The 17759-nt window shown below is 61.9% G+C and overlaps 1 protein-coding gene across 2 annotated transcripts; it reads right to left on the reverse strand.

Moving 5' to 3' along the window:
* Positions 1–783: 783 nt before the first annotated feature.
* CHMP6 (charged multivesicular body protein 6) lies at positions 784–7293 on the reverse strand. 2 transcript variants are annotated; one of them, XM_058703950.1, is made up of 8 exons: positions 7162–7293; positions 4925–5034; positions 4719–4806; positions 4536–4622; positions 3733–3798; positions 3430–3510; positions 2299–2353; positions 784–1770 (listed from the first exon to the last, which is right to left on the reverse strand). In XM_058703950.1, exons 1-8 carry the CDS (start codon positions 7222–7224, stop codon positions 1715–1717), a joined length of 606 nt encoding a protein of 201 aa, XP_058559933.1. In that variant the 5' UTR covers positions 7225–7293; the 3' UTR covers positions 784–1714. The 2 variants fall into 2 exon arrangements, with proteins under 2 accessions (XP_058559933.1, XP_058559932.1); XM_058703949.1 differs by lacking the exon at positions 784–1770 and having other exon boundaries at positions 2299–3285; positions 3357–3510.
* Between the last annotated feature and the right edge of the window lie 10466 nt (positions 7294–17759).

The raw sequence follows: 17759 nt of genomic DNA on the forward strand, positions 1-17759 counted from the left end.
GTGTCTCCCCCCAACCAGGCCATCCGTTCCCTCCACGCCCTCAGACTGGCAGCTGCAGTGGGACAGGATCGCCGGATGGAAAGGCAGCCTGCTCCTCCTTGTCTATCAGAACTGCCCTCAGGACCCTTGTGCAGTCTTGGGGACAGGCGGCCGTGTCACCAAAAACAAATGGGTGGGGCCCTGCAGCCAGACTGGGAATGGCAATGCCAGTTTCCTGCCAAATCCCCCCAATTGGCAGAGAGCCCCCTCCTGGCTGAGGCGTGCATTACACCTAAAACTCCTGCCAACCCCCTGGCAACTTGCCTGCGTCCCATCACTGAGCCCTCTGTGAAGGGCAGGGAAGCCCCTTACGTGGGACACCCCCATCCATCTATTCCTTGCCGTTGCCTGCTGGCTCCCTGGGGCCTGTGGCTTCCCACCTGGGTACCGGGACTCTAAACCAGCCCCCTCCTGGAGCTGCCCAACTGACCGCCCTCCCTCACTTTGAGGGGCCTGAGCTTGGCCCTGGGGAACGAGGCCGCCAGTGTCCCTTCTACAGGCAGCTGCCCGGAGGTGGTGGCCGGAGCACAGGGCACCCCCAGTGCTGGAGCCCCGGCCTGCCTTCTGCCCACAGCCTGGCACAGTGAAGGCCTCCACCTGTCCCTGTGTCCCCAGCCTCCAGGCAGGTGCTCTCGAGTGAATCCCCGTGAGGGTCAGGGGGCCGTGTTCCAGGGACCCTAGAGGAGAGGAGCCACACTTTAACCCACCCAGGTACCCCCACAGACCCCACTCCATGAGGCCAGAGACCATGCAGGCATCAATTTTAATACGGGGCTGACCCGTTTGGGGCTCCCCCCTTGTTGGGAGTGAAACGTTGTCAGGATTGTCCGATACCAAAACGAACCGTTAACTAGGGAAGCCGTTTCCAGCCTCCAAGCGCGTGCCTGGCGGCTGACGGCTCAGGGGTGGCGGGTCGCAGAGTCCTGGGTCTCTGGCAGGTTCCCGAGCCCAAGCTGCGCGGAGTCCCAGACAATGGGGGCCACACCCACCAGAGCAGGCCCGTCAGCACCTCCGGGAACCCCAGCAAGGCCTCTGGCTCTCCGGAAACATCCCTTTGCAGCGGGCCGAGCCTCTGCACACAGGCCCCCAGGTGAAGAAGCTCGGTCGGGGCTCCTGCAGCTGTCAGTCCAGCAGGGATGCGCCCCTTCCGGTCCAACGCCCCCAAACGCCGACACAGAAGAGGGGAGCTTTCCGCCCCCGAACCGACACGGAAACTGGGCAGGTCAGGAAGCTGCCCGCCAGCTGGCAGGAGCAGCAGGAAGTGAAAAAGGGAAGGGAAAGAAGCTAGGTTTGACGCGCCTTCCAGAGACAGGGAGCTGGGGAGAAGGTGGCCGGTGGAGCCTCGAGGGGCCGGGGACGGGAGTGTGGCCAGCACCAGGAGTGACGGGCCTGCCTGTGGCCGCGTGGGAACCACAGCCTCAGAAGCTGTTTGGCCGGAGGGTGCGGATGTTGCCATTGAATCCAGAAAGGAGAGCAAGCCTGCGGCGCCAGGGAAACGCTCTGCGGAGTCAGCCTGGCGTCTAGCCCTGTGTTCGCCACACTCTGCTTCGTCAGCACCCGACCGGCCTGGCCTGGCGCCGGCCTCCTGGGAGCCCGTCAGGTCGGGCCGCGCACCAAACCCTGTGGGCCCCGGTCTCTGGGGAGTCCCCGCCAGTCCCAGGCCAAGGAGGCCACGTTATGAGGCTGCAACCATGTCCACCTGCTGGGGCCTGGCCTTGGTGGGGGCTTTCTCTGTAGAGGAAAGAAAGAGGTGTTTGTCGGGTGCAGAAGACCCCACGGGCAGAAACTCCCAGAGGAGAAGGAAGGCGGCAAGGAGCCAGGTCCCAGGGGCTGTGTGCGGGGCTGAGGGTGGGGACCTCGACCGCAGCAGCCCGTCGCAAGCACTCAGGAGCCCCGCGAGGGGGAGGGACGGGGAGGGGCAGAAAGAAACGCGGAGGGCCCACCAGCCACCGGGGCCCCGGCGGGGCACAGGGCCACAGGGCTGTGCTACGTAGAGGATGGCTGGTTCTGGGGTGGACCCGGCCTTTCCCCAGCTCTGCCTGCGGGACACGCCTCTCTGAAGGGGTTCGGCTCTTTCAAGGCTCACCCCCTCCCCGCCAGAAACCGGGCCCGACCCCCAAGCAGGCCTGTGCCCCTCACCCACCCAGCTGGGGGGGCAGGAACCAACTTCCACCGAGCGGAAGGACGGGACCCTGCGGCCGGGGCATTTCGCTTCGTTCTAGAACACAGGTCCTCCACAGGACAGAACAAGAAGCGTACCTGGTTTCTTCTCGGGGAGAGGCTCTGAAGGAACCTCGGGGAGGTCTAGCTGCTCCTGCAAGAAGCAGAGGGAGAGGCGGTGAGACCATCTAAACAAGAGCCCCGCTGTGCAAAGTTCCAGAGCGCCTCCTCCTCGGTCTCCGGCATCCGAGACTTGACTCACTTGGGGCTTCCCTAGAGATCCCGGGTCACACTCTGGCCATGCAGGGCCGGGGGCTTTGAACCCTGTGCCCACCCGGGTGGAAGGGGCGGCTCTGTGGCAGCATGGCCGGCCCAGAGGCGCTGGGCTGCCTCTCGGACAACACGTGGCAGTTCACCTCCCAGCTGGCTTCCCTGGCTGCTTCGGGGGCACCTGGGTCCTCGGGAGGAAGGACGTCAGGACGCAGGTGCACGTGGGACACCAGAGGGCAGAGAGCAGAGACGCTAACTCGTTCCGCAGGTGCAGGGAGTGGCAGGCTGGTGGGCACAGGCTAGGGCCGTCCCGAAGCCATGGCCCAGAGACAGAGGCGTCCCCATCGGGGAGCAGGCACACACCACGGGGCCTGCGCGTGGCAAGGCCGCCTGGTAGAGGGAGGCGGGCCCGGGGCTCCGCAGGGAGGGACCTGGCCACGGCGGGTGAGAGGTGCCATACAGGCACTGCCTGCTCAGCCGCCTGCAACACTCTCGGGGGGACAACCCGGGGAATGTTCTCTCCAGGCCGGGCTCTCCCTGCTGTCACCGGGCAGATAAGAACCACCTCAGTTTAACACAAATTCGACTTATTTTAGGAGGGAACACCACTTGCAAAGCCAGGATTGTGTGCTCCTGTGAAGCCCAATAAAGGTGCCCGTCCAAGGCCAACGATCACACGGGGCAGAGGTCTTCTGCGAGTCCTGTCACCAGAGAGATCGTGCTCGGTCCTGGGGGCCCTGTCACCTGAGTGATCATGCTCAGTCCTGGGGGTCCTGTCACCTGAGTGACTGCGCTCAGTCCCGGGGCTCCTCTCACCTGGGTGATCATGCTCGGGTCCTGGGGGCCCTGTCACCTGAGTGACCGCTCAGTCCCGGGGCTCCTCTCACCTGGGTGATTATGCTCAGTCCTGGGGTGTTCTATCACCTGGGAGATCGTGCTCAGCGTGGGGGGTCCTCTCACCTGGGTGATTGCATTCAGCTCCTCCAGGATGGTGTCTTCATCCTCCTGAGTGAAGCTTCCTGACAGCAGCTCATCTATTTGCTGTAAAGGGAGGAGGGGAGGTGAGGACCGTGGCCAGGCTGGGGCAGAGGGTGCAGCAGCCCCTTGTGGAGGAAGGAGACAGCCCGTCGCTCCAGGCCCCCCTCACTTGAGAGGAGGTGAGCACCCGAAGCGCGGAAGTCACGGCTCTGGAGGGTGGCTGGGGGTTCGTGCAGGTGGCGGGTGCAGGAGGAAGGTGGTCCCCGCTGGCCCAGCAACACCCACCCGCTGGTACTCCACGGCCTCCTGGGTCTCCTCCAGTATCCGCTCGACTTCTTCTAAGGACATCACCTAGTCGGTCGGGACTCTGGTCAGCGAGGCGTGTAACAGCCCCTTGCGTTACGGCCCCCTGGAGCGGCAGGGCACAAGCCCGGCCGAGCCGACGCCACGTGGCTCTGGTCGTTTCTGCTGTAGGCTGGGCCCGCCCACGGGGGCTCCGGGGGCGATGGACCTGTCTTTTCAGAAGCGCCGCTGCACCGCCCAGATTTCCGCTGGCCCGTTGCCCCAGACCCTCGGGCTCCCCCACCAGCCCGCGCAGGTCCAGGTGAAAACCAGTAAAACCTGACTCGATTCCTTCTGGGTTCGAAGCAGCACGCTGACTTGTGGGGCAGGGGCACACCGCGGACCGCCGGGGCAGCCGGGCAGCCGCGGAGACATCCGCCGGTCACCTCTCCGGTGGCCCGGGGTCTCTCCGGGCCGCACCTCTTCTTTGGCCACCCGCCCCTGGGCCGCTTCCTGTGGCGGGGCCGTGTTAACCTCCTCCGGGAAGGCCTCCAGTTAGTTCACACACCCCTCACGCACCCTCACCGGACCCTCACCTGAGCACGTGGACCCGCTCTGTCGTCGGCGCCCCGAGCTGGTCTTGCCACCGACACGGGCACCCTCTCCCGAGAGCCACTGGCTTGCCCACGCTCCCAGCCAGCACAAACGCCTCTTCGCCAGTGGCCCGGGCGCAGGCGCGGCCTCAGGAACGAGCCCCACCCCCCTCGTCCTGCCGTCCTCTCTGCCCCAGGCCGCCAAGGACCCACCTGGTGCACCTTCTTCAGACACTCATTTCCGATCTGCAGCCCTTCGACCACCTTCACCTCAATCTGGGCGAACTCGATGTTCTGGACCTGGGGCGGAAGCCGAGCGGACCGGGCGGTCGGGGGGGCCCGCCTTCCCCCCCCCCCCCCCCCCCCCCCCCGCCTCCCTGCCACCCGCCGGCCTACCATTGTTTCCAGGCTGGCGACCTGGTTCTCCGTCTTGTCCAGAAGCTGCTCCTGGTACCGCTTCTTCTTGAGCAGCAGCTTGGCGCGTCTGCAGAGGGCGCCCGGGCGGTGACCCGGCCGCCCCCCTGGCCTCGCCCACCCCCCTGCTCTAGGCCAACAGGGGGCTGACGCCCCCTCTCGCACGGCCTGCCCCGGGCCCCACTCACTCCTTCCTCCCGTCCCGCAGGAGCTGCCTGGCGATCTCCCGCTCCCTCTCCAGCTGTTGGGTGATCCTCTTCTGGTACTGCCTCAGCTTATCCCGCTGCTGCTTCAGTTGCTGCGGAAGAGCAGGCCTGGGTCCACACGGTGCCCGTGCTGGCACCTGGCTAGGCCGGCCTGGAAGCCGCCCCCCCCGCCCCCCGCCCCCCAGTTCTCTGTGGGGACAAGCCTGCCCCCTCGGGCACTTCTGGAGACCCCTGCGGCTGTCGGAACTGGGGGGTGCTGCTGCTGGCGTCAGTGGGTAGAGGCCGGGGACACCGCTTACATCCTGCCGTGCCCAGGGTGGCCCTGGCACAGACAGTGAATCCCCCCCCCCCCCCGACGTGTCCGCAGCGCCAAGGTGGAGTGTCCGCTCTCAAAGTGACATCACTCAAAGTGATGGCAGCAGCCATCACTGTGCGTGCCCTGGGGCAGGTCGGAGAGTGTCACCAGTGCCTCAGAGGTTCAGAGACGACACAGAAGTGCACCCGAGAGCCACCGTCGCACCCAGCCACAGCGAGGGTTGGGGGCCTCCCCTCCCGGCCTCGGACGCGTCCTTCACGTGTCCAGCTGCCCTGCTCGTCACTTATCACCGTGTCCGAGTGGACACACAGACGGCGTGTTTGGGTGAAGTGTTTGCTTGACCTTGCCAAGCACCCGGGACCCCCACGTACTGTCCCAGAGAGGAAGCACGGCCGTTTACGCGTCAGGTAATTCTGCCTTTTCTCAGGCCTTTCCCATTTCTTCCAAATTTCACCTGAAATGATGACGCTGTGGCGAGCGCCTGCAGGACAGGGCGTTTCTCATACGTGCGATTCTATCTTTAGGATCCGTTGCTGTGACTGAACTACGGCAAGGGGCAGGCACACCTTGAAGACTCGGTATACTGAGACATCATCCTCTAGTGTAGACGTGTCTGCAGGGACCTCTCACGGCCCCTCCACAGCACGTTCTCTCTAGCGCCTGCCCGGTGCACCGGGTGGCCTGAGGGGCAGGCTGGGTGACGGCTGCACGCCTTCTCCTGGCTGCAGTGCAAGGCACCCCCTATCCTGCTCCCACGGCTCAGACACACCGGGGCCAGCCTGCGTGCCCAGCCTCCTCAGCCCTGGCCGCTGTTCCTCCCCAGGAGCTGAGCCCCCGCCCCGCCCCTGCCCTTCGGGCCATTATCCAAGCTGGTTGAGTACAAAGTGTGGAAGACAGCTAAACGCAGCAGGTGTGGCCAGGCTGCCCCCTTTGTAAACTTCCTAAGGGGTATCCGTGGAGGGTCACAGGACGGACAGCACACTGGGGCATGGAGTTTCTCAGCTCAGCTTTTCATCCTAGGCAGTAATTTGTTTTATTGTGTGCAGACCGCGTTGTTACAGTGGGGACCCACCAAACAATCCCTGGCAAGTAGAAAAGTCTGGAAGAGAAACCCAAAGGCGACTCCTTGAAGAGAATCACCTTGGGGGCTTCAGCTCTCTGCCAGGGCCTGACCCCTGCCTCCCTAGTGCCTGTGCCCCTCTTCCCATTCAGCACCCAACGCCGCTCACATTTTCTCTAGTGGCAAACGTGCCTGTTTCCTCTCCACGTGGGGAACTTCAGTTAAGAACCGTTTATAACACGGTTTCTGAAGCCAAGGGGTGGGGGGAATCTGTCATTTGAATTTGTTTCTCTCTTAGCACAAATTAATGCATTTTTGCTGCAGAAATTTTTGCGAAGCAAGCAAAGGTAAACTCTGCTCAAATTTTGCACCACCTCCTTCCTGGTACGTTTTTCTCCTTGCAAAACTGGATTCCTCTGGACGTGCCTTTCCCCTTAACGTATCATACAATTCTTTCCACGCAAACGAGCTTTCTCCCAGAGCTCCCCGGAAACAGCGGCGTGGGGCGGTGGCAGACGAGCCCATCACCCTCGCTCGGCGCCCCGGCGCCGGCCACACGGCGGGGCGGCCCGGAACGTGGGACTCGGGACCTGCCACCTGCGAGCGCGCGCTCGCCGGGACACCAGGTGTGACCACGACTCAGCGCGACACTCGGCGCCGCCCCCCGAAACCGCGGCCCCGTCTAGTCCCCGCGCCGGTCGCCGGCAGCCTGCGGTCCGGCGCTGCGACGCGGCTGCGAGAAGCCCGCCCAGCGTGGGGGGGGGGGGGGGGCGGGCGCAGGCCCTCCCGTGGCCGCAGCCCTGCCTCAGTCTCCCCGCCGTCGCCGGGGGGCCCGGCTCTCACCAGGACGGCCTTGTCTTGCTCTGTGACCCGGCTCTGCTTCTTGCGGCCGAACAGGTTGCCCATGGCGCCCCGGCCCGCGGCCCCGCCCGCCGCCGCCCTCCCGGCCTCCGTACCCCGGCCCCGCCCCCTACGGCGGCCGCGCAGGGCCAGGCGCCGCAGAAGGCGAAACGTGTGCGGGCGAGCCGAAGGCGGGCCCCGGGTTCGAATCCGCCCCCGCACGCCTTGGCGACGATGGCACGGTGACACTGCGGGCAGGGCCTCGGCAGCCCTAAATGATGCATTTCACGTGCGCTTCCAGAATGTCCCCCAGCATTGCAAACGAAGACTGAAAATTCCAGTCTCGGGTTAGGTGGGATCCTTCCCGGTAACCGGTGGACAGTCTCCCCCCGCCCCCTGGCTGGTGCCGACCACAAAATGCTGCGTTTAGTGATGTTATGTACAACCTGTGGGCTTACAGGTGCCCATGGAGACGCTACCTGGGCAGTACATGTCCACGCGGCCCCGCGGCCCCGCGACCGGTGGCTGTTGCCCAACACGGCCGTCTCAACTCCTGGTTCTGTGTCCCCCCACCCTGCAGAAGCCTCCGGCCGTTGGGGGTAAACCCCCTGAAGAGGATTTGCAGGGAGCCACTGACCCCTGCATCCCTGGTTCCCACCTGCGTCTTTCCGGCGTTCGGAGGAGGGTACACGGGGTCTGATAGGACAGCACCCAGCCCCGATCAGTCTCCCCGGATGATCCTGATGAGGGAGCATAAGGCGCGCTGAGGGCCAGGTCCCAGCTAGCATTACCCCGCCCCCCAAGGTGGGATAAGTGTGATTATTTCCCAGGCACTCCTGGCTGCCCAAGGACAAAGGAAAGGACAGAGACAGAAAACAAACGGTTAACCTGTTAGGGGTCTCCATCAGTTTATAAATATCTTAATACAATCACATAAAAAAGGGCAATCCTCTAAAGTCCAGAACTCCCTACTGTGTGAAGTTAATACTTTGCTACAGGGAAAAACCACCTTAGCTTGTCAGTAGCTGGGCCTCCAGTGATCAGTGCGTCTTTAGCATATGAAAGTCTCTTTGGAAGCTTCCCTTTTGACTTCACCTCCCCCAAGTCCATAGTATATAAACCAGTCACTCTTCACAACCCCAGCGCAGCTCCTTCTACCCACGGGCCCTGTCCCCGTGTGCCTTACTAAATTCACTTTTTTTTTGCTCCAGAGACGTCTTCAAGGATTCTTTCTTGGCTGTCAGCTCTGAACCCATCACCCCAAAACTTCATCAGTCCTGTACCCGAGTCTGCAATGGGCCAGCCCAGTGGCTCGTGGGCAGTGGGCACCTAGGGTGAGCAATCCCACAGCACGGGCCTCACTTCCTTCTGTGAAATGACTTCCTGGGTCACAAGCAGGTGCTGTGCGGGCACCGTGATGGCCAGCCTCCAAGTGCACACTGGCGCTGCTCTGGCCAAAGCACTATAGGCGGGAAGGCAGATCCGTATCCAGAGGAAGTGTCCATTCCAGTGGGGACAAGTCCCTGCCTCATGATGGAAGGGGTCCTGATTAGCCAACCCGCTGTCAGGTGGCTGGATGGTACCCCCAGGGAGTGGTGCTATTTGGGGGTTCAGTGCTACTGACCGGCTGGGCACTCAGAAGTTGTGGCGGGCAAGTGAGCCCCAGCCTCCCTCCCTGCCACCATGGCCACTTTGTTCATGGGCCCACTGGGCACTGGGGGGCAGGGGAAAGCCCTTCACTGTGGTGAGTCATGTCAGGTTTTGGTCACCTGTTACATGAGGCAGGTGCCAGTCCAGGTGGCTGCCCGTCTATTTCGTTCTGGACACCCTGATTAGCCAGAGACGCCTGTGGTTGGGCACTCTGAGCATCTGTGTGTCCCAGCCGCCTGTTAGAGTAAGTCCCAGCCTTGGCTGGAGAGGGTTGTGGGACCATGCAGCCTGCCTGGGGCAAAGAAAGCTTCCAGAGGCTGAGCGCCAGAGTTGGTCAGCAGGAGAGCCCCCACCAACTGGCCAGGAAACTCACTAGGGGGTAGAGGGGAGCCCAGAAACTGCCCACCGGAGCTGAGAATCTTGCTGGATATGGGACAGGCTGGAGGAGGTCGGCCAGAAGCAGCCACAGGTCGGAGAGAAACTCACTGAAGAGCCTCCCGCATGCTGCCCCCTGGCAGCCATAGGAAGAGAGAAGCAGTTGGGACAAAGGGAGCCCCTTCCTCTGCCTGGCCCAGCGATGTCGCTCCAGCGCTCTGCTGCTGAAGTCCCCATCGGGCTAGTGGGCAAAGGTGAAACGCCGGCAGGTGGGCCAAAGAAAGCGAGTCCCCCATAAGCCTTTACATGTGGCTCTAGAGATGCTCCGTGACCAACACGGCCAGTGTCTCTTGGGATGCTCACTCGTGGAACTCGGCCACCAAGTCCGAGGGGCCTGGCCTGCGGGGAGAGGAGCTGCCACTCAGCATCCCTCGCCAGCCACGTGGGTGTGCTGTGGTCTCGGAAAGGCAGGTTTCTGTCCCCGCGGGGCTGGGCCTCGCCAGCTGAGCCTTCTCTGTGGACTCCACCTACACAGGTTTAAGAGCCAGAAAACGGTGGTCGTTCGAGCCGTTGAGTTTTGGGGTGGTTTGTTCCGCAGTGACAGCGGTACAATGGAGTGGGCACCTCGGGAAGGCGGGGGACTTGCAGCACGTACTTAGAATCCTTCACGGTGGAGCCTGCTGGCCCCTCTGGGCCTGGCTCAGGCAGGGCACAGGCCAGGGGTATGACTCTCCCTCGGGGACGTCGCGTCAGATCTCTCTTCTCCCGATGTGCATCATCCGCTTAGCGATCGGTGCGAGCTCTCCCAGGCTGTGCATTGTTCTCGGACCGGGGGCACCTGACCAGCTGGCCGGTGGCGAAGATGTCCCTCATGACTGCTACTCAGCTGACCCCTGGGCCTTGCCCCTCCGGCTCCCAGGGGAAATCCCGGTCCCAGGGGACCGGTTTTGATGGCAGTGCCTCCACTGTCATTCCTGGCCCGCAGAGAGCTCTTCAAGGGCCTGAGGTCCTCCCCAAGGGCTTCTCAGGGCCCCTGTCAAGGCAGTGTGCTTCGGGGACACCTGAGAGACTCAGGCCAAGTCCTTATCTGCCCTTGCCCTTGGGGTCTTTCCTGTGTGTTAAATACCAAGCCTCTTCCGGCAGCTCAGCTGTGCTAAAGTCCAAGTTTTCAGCAACAAAGGAGCAAACCATCAAGGAAGGCCCGTCACAGATGAGATCAAGTGGTGTGGCCCAGAGTGTATGGAGAGCGGCCGGTGGGGGCCGGGCTCACGCAGAGCTGCCCGCCACACTCACCTGTACGGGCCCCTGTGGCCTCCGGCTGGCGTCGGCAGAATCTTGGTATTCTTGGGGGACGGTCTTGAGGAGACCCGGCCTCCCCTTAGCAGGTAACTGCCCGGGTGCGGTCCCGGTGGCCTCCGATGGGGAGGAGGGTCGCCTCTGCTGCAGGCCGGGCTTCCGGGGGGCGGGGCGATCCGCACCCCCCTCCTCTCCAGGCTCTGACCTGGCGGGTGGACAATTCAGTGTGTGTTGTGATTCCACCAGCCAGGGATGAAGCCTGGGGAGTGATTTCCCGTCCTGTCACAAGAAATACGGTCTCCTTTTATAGTAGTCCTCTAATATTGTCCGATTTTCTGATTCTGCCTTGAAACTGAGAAAGCACCTTGCCTGCCTTTTTAAACACATCATCGGCCCAGGCGGCCAGAAATCAGCAGCCGCCCTGTGGTTCCCCCGCGACACCGCTCTCCAGCTGCCTCTGGGGCCCCAGAACCTGGCTGTCAGGAAGCACCTCCGTGTTTTGTCACCGCACACCTCGCTGCCCACACCCTGACTGTGTTCGGCTGCTCCGGTGGCCGTGACAAACCGCCACAGACCTGGCGGCTGAAATAACAGAAACTTACCACCCCACAATCCAAGGCAGGAAGTCTAGATGTGGGCAGGGCCAGCTCCTTCTGAGGCTTGGGCGGGGTGGGGGGGGTAGGGGTGGGGTGTGGGGGGGGTGTCTGCTCCAGGCCCGTCTCCCAGCTGCTGGTGGTCTGCTGGCATCTTTGGCTTTAGGCGCATCACCAGGGTCCCTGCCTCCGTGGGCACGCGGCCTTGCTGCGCGCGCGTCCGTGTCCAGATTTTCCCTTTTCATAGGGTACGAGTCGTACTGGGTTAGGGCCCGCTCCAATGACTTCACTGTGTCTTCGTTACCTCTGTAAAGACCCTATTTCCCAATTAGATCGCATTCACAGGTACTGGGGGGTAGGAATGCAATCTATGAATTTTGGGGGGGTCACAGTTCAACCCATGGTGCGCTAAGGAGCTTATCACTTCCTACCACACATTCTGGGTTCCTGCCTTCGAGGGTCTCCCCTGGAATGACTGATACAAACCGACGCATCGCTCACCTTCGCTCGGGCACCTGTCTGGGCATCTCAGGCTGAAGGTATGTGGCACAGAGATTCGTGCTTCTAAACCACTGAGGGGTTGCAGGGATGAGGTGGGGTCCGATCACTGGATCTCCGGGGCACAGTGACTCCGCAGTTTGCCGGAAGCGCCTGGCGTCAGTGACCGCTGCCTCCAGCCCCGGGCGGGTGCACCCGTGAACTTCACCTGCTGAAGCCCCGTGGCGGGCCTGCCGCTGCCAGAGGGCGACCACACAGACGGGGAGCGGGGGGGGGGGGGGGGGGGGGCGGGGGCGGGGGGGGGGCGGGGGGCGGGGGGGGGGGGAATACTCCCATGGGTGGAAAGCAGCCCGGAATCCCTATGTGGCTTCCGGGCAAGGTTCCAACGGGGAGGTGGCATTTGGGGTGGCCGTTCCACGACGCGCAGACCCAGGGGACGCCAGTGTGAAAACGTGGTTTTCGTGGCGAACCACCATCCACAGGGTCGCTGGCGGCCCCCAAGGAGTGACCCCAGGCCTTCCGGTGCAGGTGACATAAGCTGAACTTGAGCCAGCTGGGGCTGAGGGGCGGCCCGCCGCGTGGGGCCAGCGTGGGGAGACGCGGGGACTGAGGCCGCCCTCTCTGCGCACCTGGTCCGGGTCCTCCGGGACCTGCTCCCCGACAAGCGCTCTGATTGGCTTCTCTCCCTGGGCCGGGGAGGCTGATTGGCTGGGCCTGGATGCCCTGCCGTGGCTGAGCCAATCTGCAGAGGGGAGGGTGGGGCCCCGGGAGGCGGACGCGTCTGTCCACGTGCACTGAGCAGAGGGAATGCCTTCTCCTGGCCCCAGGACACCTGCTGCCCCCGGCAGGGCCTGTGTGGGAGCTGTGGGTCATGCCGAAGCCCGACCCGGGCCAGGACACCCCGGTGGAGGCCGAGTTGGGGGTAGGTGCAGCTCTGACACGGGGCCATACGCGTGTTAAGAGTTTTCAGGGGTCCTGGTCAGGAGAACTTGGGGGTCAGACTAAGGAGGCAGTGACAGAAATAGAAGAGAATGTGAGAGGAGCCAAGGAACATTCTGGAAGAAGTCGAAAGAATCTGGGCAAATTCCCAGGGATTGGGTGTGAGTCCAGGGAATGGTGTTGAAGATACAGGTGAGGGTGTTGGCTTGACCCACTGCGTGGACACTACGGTGGACTCTGGTGGCTCTGGGCAGCCCGGGGTTGGGGGTGAGCCTGCGGGAGACCCCAGGGCGGGCATCCTTGGGAGGGCTGGGGAAGGGAGGCAGCTCGGAGAGGTCGGGACTGCAGCGGGGAGGCAGGCCCAGGAGGGGCTGCAGGGGGCAGGCCCGGGGGGAGGCCCAGGAAGGGGGCTGCAGGGGGGAGGCCCAGAGGAGGCCCAGGAGGGGCTGCAGGGGGCAGGCCCGGGGGAGGCCCAGGAAGGGAGGCTGCAGGGGGGAGGCCCAGAGGAGGCCCAGGAAGGGGGCTTGCAGGGGGGAGGCCCAGAGGAGGCCCAGGAGGGGCTGCAGGGGGGAGGCCCAGCAGAGGCCCTTGAGGGAGAGGAGACACCCGGCCGCAGAGGGGTCAAGTGTTGAGACACGTCTTTTAGAGGGCGTGAGAACGGAATAGACGCGGGGAGAGGCCGCGCGGGGCCGCAGGGGTGTCCACCTTCTTCCTGGGAGCCTCCCGCGGGACGCCGGGTCCGGCGGCAGGCGGGCAGCTGTGAGCCCCGCGGTGGCCACGCGGTGGCGCTGCAGGACAGCCTGGTGGCCGCGAGGCAACCTCAAGACCTGGACACGGCCGGCTGCCAGGAGAGACCACCCCCCCGCGCGCCCCCGCCCTGCACCAGGCACCTGCACCCTGGTGTCACCACACGCAGTGTCCCGGTACCTAAACCTCGGCACTGCACACCCCGGCACCTGGCACCCAGCAGTCAGTGGTTCCTGGGGGTCCTTGTAGGCAGGTGGGTCTGAGAAGCCCTCTGTAGGTGGAGGCTGGACCGGGACTTTGCCCTGGGTCCGCCGAGCTGGCGGGTGTCACCCGCCTGTCCGTTCATCACTCATGTGCCCATTTGCTCATTCGTGCATGCATGCGTGCATTCATTCATTCGTTCATTTGTCACCCATTCTCGAACTCATTCATTCATCCGTGTATCCGTCTGTCTGTCTACTCATTTAGCGGCTACCAGGTGCAGGCAGGCCCTGCTCTGGCTGCTGACACGGGTTTGCATATGGCATGGGGTGGCAGGGTGGCATGGTGTTCTTGATGGGGCTGGAGAACTTCCGGTTGATGGTCAGGAAAGCCTTCCTGGAGGAGGCGGCGTCCCCCCAGACAGGGGGGACGGTGTGTGGGGGGGGGCAGTGTGGGAACGGGGACAGGGCCCCTGGCTTGTCTGATTCTGGTTTTCTGCTGGTCACGAGTTGGAGGCTCCTGGCCCTGACTGGGGAGGGGCTGATCTAACCTGGATTGTTAACCCAGGGGGAGAGCGTGGTGGGAAGTGGCCCTGGAGACCATAAGGGGCCGTCCTGGTGAGCACAGGTGGAGGGGGGGGTGGTCATGAGACAGGGGGCATCACGGGCCAGCAGCTGGGTGGATGGCAGTAGTCACCGCAGACACATAGCCGTCTACACCGCTCCCTGTGAGGGGGACACGGGGGACAGGCACCGAGGGGCTTGTCACCTGCCTGAGGTGGAGTGGGGCTTTGAACCCCCAGCCCCAGTGGGACAAGGGACGGGAGGGGCCTATGCTGCTGTAGTGGCCGCCGGGGGAGTGATGGCGGCCTGAACGGGCACGGGGAGCAGACAGGGGAGCACGCGTGAGCAGGTGGGGTGCCCCGGGGGGTGCCGATCCGCCCTGGTCCTGCTGCACCGGGTCTCGGGCCCAGGAAGGGGGACTGCGAGTGGAAAGCAGAGAAGGGGCCTGCAGGGCAAACCGGCTCAGGAAGGGCCCTTGGGTGGTCCCCTCCCACGCGGTGCCTGCGCTGCTCCGGGGGACCAGGGGATGCCCGGCACTTCTGACACTGGGTCCTGTAGGACACAGGGGCCTCTGTGCTGGCCGGTGGCTCGACAGCAACCTCCTGTAGGAAGCCCGGAGCCGAGCCGGAACCCCCCGCGGCGGCTCAGCCCGATGCTCAGACACCGGGATAGCGGTGGGCTTGCTGTAGGCTGCTGACTTGGACCCCTTTGTCCCGCAGCAGTGGATAACGGACGCAACTGTAACGACCTGCCCCTAAACCCAGCGCTCAGAAGCCGCTCAGCTGCCCGCCAGGGCTCTTGGGACCCCCTCCCAAGCTGGTCTCTGACGTCGGCGGGAGGGCTCCCCGCAGGGCTGCCCGATCACCACGTGGACCTTCCTCTCGAGCCAGTGACCCGAGGGCCTGGTGCCGGGGCTGTGGGCTTCCAGCCTCTACAGTGGCAGGGCCCTGGGGCTGCCCGGTCTGGGCAGGTCCTCCTCCGAGATGCCTCCGGGCCCTTCGTGTCCCCAGAGTCCTGGCCTTACTGGCCCTGCCACGCCCCCGCAGCCCGGCCCTCCCTCTTGATCCACGTGGTCTTAGCAGAGTTTCCATTTCCTGCAAGCAAAGCCCCAATTCAAACCTGGGTCAACCCAAAGCCCCGCTCCCGAGCCACGTTTTCTCCCACCACTTTGTCTTGTCATTTATTTTGTCTTGTCATTTATTGCGGTGAAATTCACACAGCACACAATTCATCTTTTAAAGTGAACAATTCAGGGGCGCTTGGGTGGCTCAGTTGGTTGAGCATCTGACTTTTTTTTTTTTTTTGATGTTTATTTTTGAGAGAGAGAGAGAGAGAGAGAGAGCATGAACAGGGGAGGGGCAGAGAGAGAGGGAGACACAGAATCCAAAGCAGGCTCCAGGCTCTGAGTTGTCAGCACAGAGCCCAACACGGGGCTTAAATTCATGAACCTTGAGATCATGACCTGAGCCGAAGTCACACACTTAACTGACTGAGCCACTCAGGTGCCCCATAAGCATCTAACTCTTGATGTCGGCTCAGGTTGTGATCTCACATTTTTGTGGGTGTGAGCCACACATGGGGCACTGCGCACTGATGGCTCACCGCCTGCCCGGGATTCTCCCTCTCCCCCTCTCTCTATGCCCCTCCCTCACACGTGCTCTGTCTCTCTCAAAATAAATAAACCTAAAAGAAAAATGAACGATTTAGTGCATTCACATTGTTGTGCAACCACTACCTCTATGTAGTTCTAGAACATTCTCCCCACTCCAGAAAAGCACTCCACACCCATTCGGTAGGCACTGCCCAGTCCCCCTCCCCCAGCCCCTGGTAACTGCTGATCTGTTTCTGTGGATTTGCAGATTCTGGATATTTCATAAAAGACGAATTCCAGGGGCACCTGCGGGGGCTCAGTGGGTTAAGCGTCCAACTTGATTTCGGCTCAGGTCACGATCTCATGGGATCGAGCCGTGCGTTGGACTCTGCTGACAACATGGAGCCCACTTGGGATTCACTCTCTCTCCCTCTCTCGGTGCCTCCTCCCCACTCGCATGTGTGTGCTCTGTCTCTCAAAATAAATAAATAAACGTTAAAAAAAAGAGGAATTCTGCACTACATGGCCTTCTGCATCTGCCCTCTTTCGCTCAGCAAGCTTTCCACGTCCATCCACTGGGCAGCCTGTGTGAGCACTTCCTTTTCAGAGCCGAGTACAATTTCACTGTGTGGAGACACCGCTTTTGTTTATCTGTTCAAACCTCTGGGTTGATTCTACCTTTTGGCTGTGGTGAGTAGCACTGCCCAGAACACGCGCCTACGTGGACACATGTTTTCGTTTCTCTGGGGTGTATATCCAGGAGCAGAATCCCCGAGTGACGCAGTAACTCCGGGTTCCTGAGAAGCACTGGGTTTTTCCACAGCAGCCGCACAGTTTTGTGTCCCTCTGGCCGTGGACTGGGGCTCCGCTCTCTCCACATCCCAGACAGCACTAGCTGCATCCTGTGTTTCTGGTTCTGGCTGGTCCAGGGGGTGTGGGGTGGTATCTCACTGTGGTTTTGATTTGTATTTTCCTAACATTAACGACGCTGAGCATCTCTCTGTGTGCTTGCTGGCCATCCGTGTACCTCCTCTGGGAGAATGCCTATTCAAGGTCTTTGCCCATTTTTGAATCAGGTTGTCTGTCTTTCAGCTGTTGAGTTGCGAGACCTTTTTTACGTGTTCTGGATATTAAACCCTTATCAGGTATATGTGATCTGCAAACATTTTCTCCAGAAACTTCTTCTGTAGGTTCTCTTTTTTAACATACCTGGTAATGTCTTTGATGCACAAACTTTGTTGTTTCATTTATTTATTAAAATTTTAAAACGTGGGGCGCCTGGGTGGCTCAGTCGGTTAAGCGGCCGACTTCGGCTCAGGTCATGATCTCGCGGTCCGTGAGTTCGAGCCCCACGTCGGGCTCTGTGCTGACGGCTCAGAGCCTGGAGCCTGTTTCAGATTCTGTGTCTCCCTCTCTCTGACCCTCCCCCGTTCATGCTCTGTCTGTCTCTGTCTCAAAAATAAATAAACGTTAAAAAAAAAAATTAAAAAAAAAATAAAATTTTAAAACGTTTATTTATTTTTGAGAGAGACAGAGAGAATGTGGGAGGGGCAGAGAGAGAGGGAGACACGGAATCTCAAGCAGCCTCCAGGCTCTGAGCTGTCAGTATAGAGCCTGATGCGGGGCTTCAAGTCACGGACTGTGGGATCGCGACCTGAGCCAAAGTCAGACTGAGCCACCCAGGTGCCCCACAAACTTTGTCATTTTTATGATGTCCAGGTACCTTTTTCTTTTGCTGCATGTGCCTCTGGTGTCAAACCCCCAAACCTACCACCCTATGTTATTCCCTAAGGAGTCTTACGGTTTCAGTTCTTACGTTTATGCCATTGACTCATCTGGCAGGTTTTGGGTCATGGTGGGAGGCAGGAGCCCACCTTCACTGCTTGGCACGTGGACGGCCAGCCGTCTCCGCGCCATTTGTTGAAAGACCGTTTTCCCCACGAAGTGGTTCTGTCGCCCTGTTGAAAGGCAGTTGCCGTAGATGTTCGAGTTCACTTCCGGGCTCTCCGTCCCGTGGTCTGGAGGCCCAGAGTTTGGATCGCTGGAGCTTTGCGGTGAGTTTTGAAAAGGGAATACCGATCCTCCACCTTGTCATTTTTCATCATCGTCCTGGCTCTTTGGGGCCCCTCGCGATTCTACGCGCATCTG

Source organism: Neofelis nebulosa, chromosome 16 (genome assembly GCF_028018385.1).
Source record: "Neofelis nebulosa isolate mNeoNeb1 chromosome 16, mNeoNeb1.pri, whole genome shotgun sequence".
NCBI lineage: Eukaryota > Metazoa > Chordata > Mammalia > Carnivora > Felidae > Neofelis > Neofelis nebulosa.

Coding starts and splice junctions, on each gene's coding strand:
- CHMP6 (XM_058703949.1), bottom strand. CDS start 7,224: ATGGGCAACCTGTTCGGCCGCAAGAAGCAGAGCCGGGTCACAGAGCAA. Junction 5,035..7,161: donor AGCAAGACAAGGCCGTCCTG/GTGAGAGCCGGG, acceptor GCTCTTCCGCAG/CAACTGAAGCAGCAGCGGGA. Junction 3,799..4,535: donor GTCTGAAGAAGGTGCACCAG/GTGGGTCCTTGG, acceptor CCGACCGACTAG/GTGATGTCCTTAGAAGAAGT.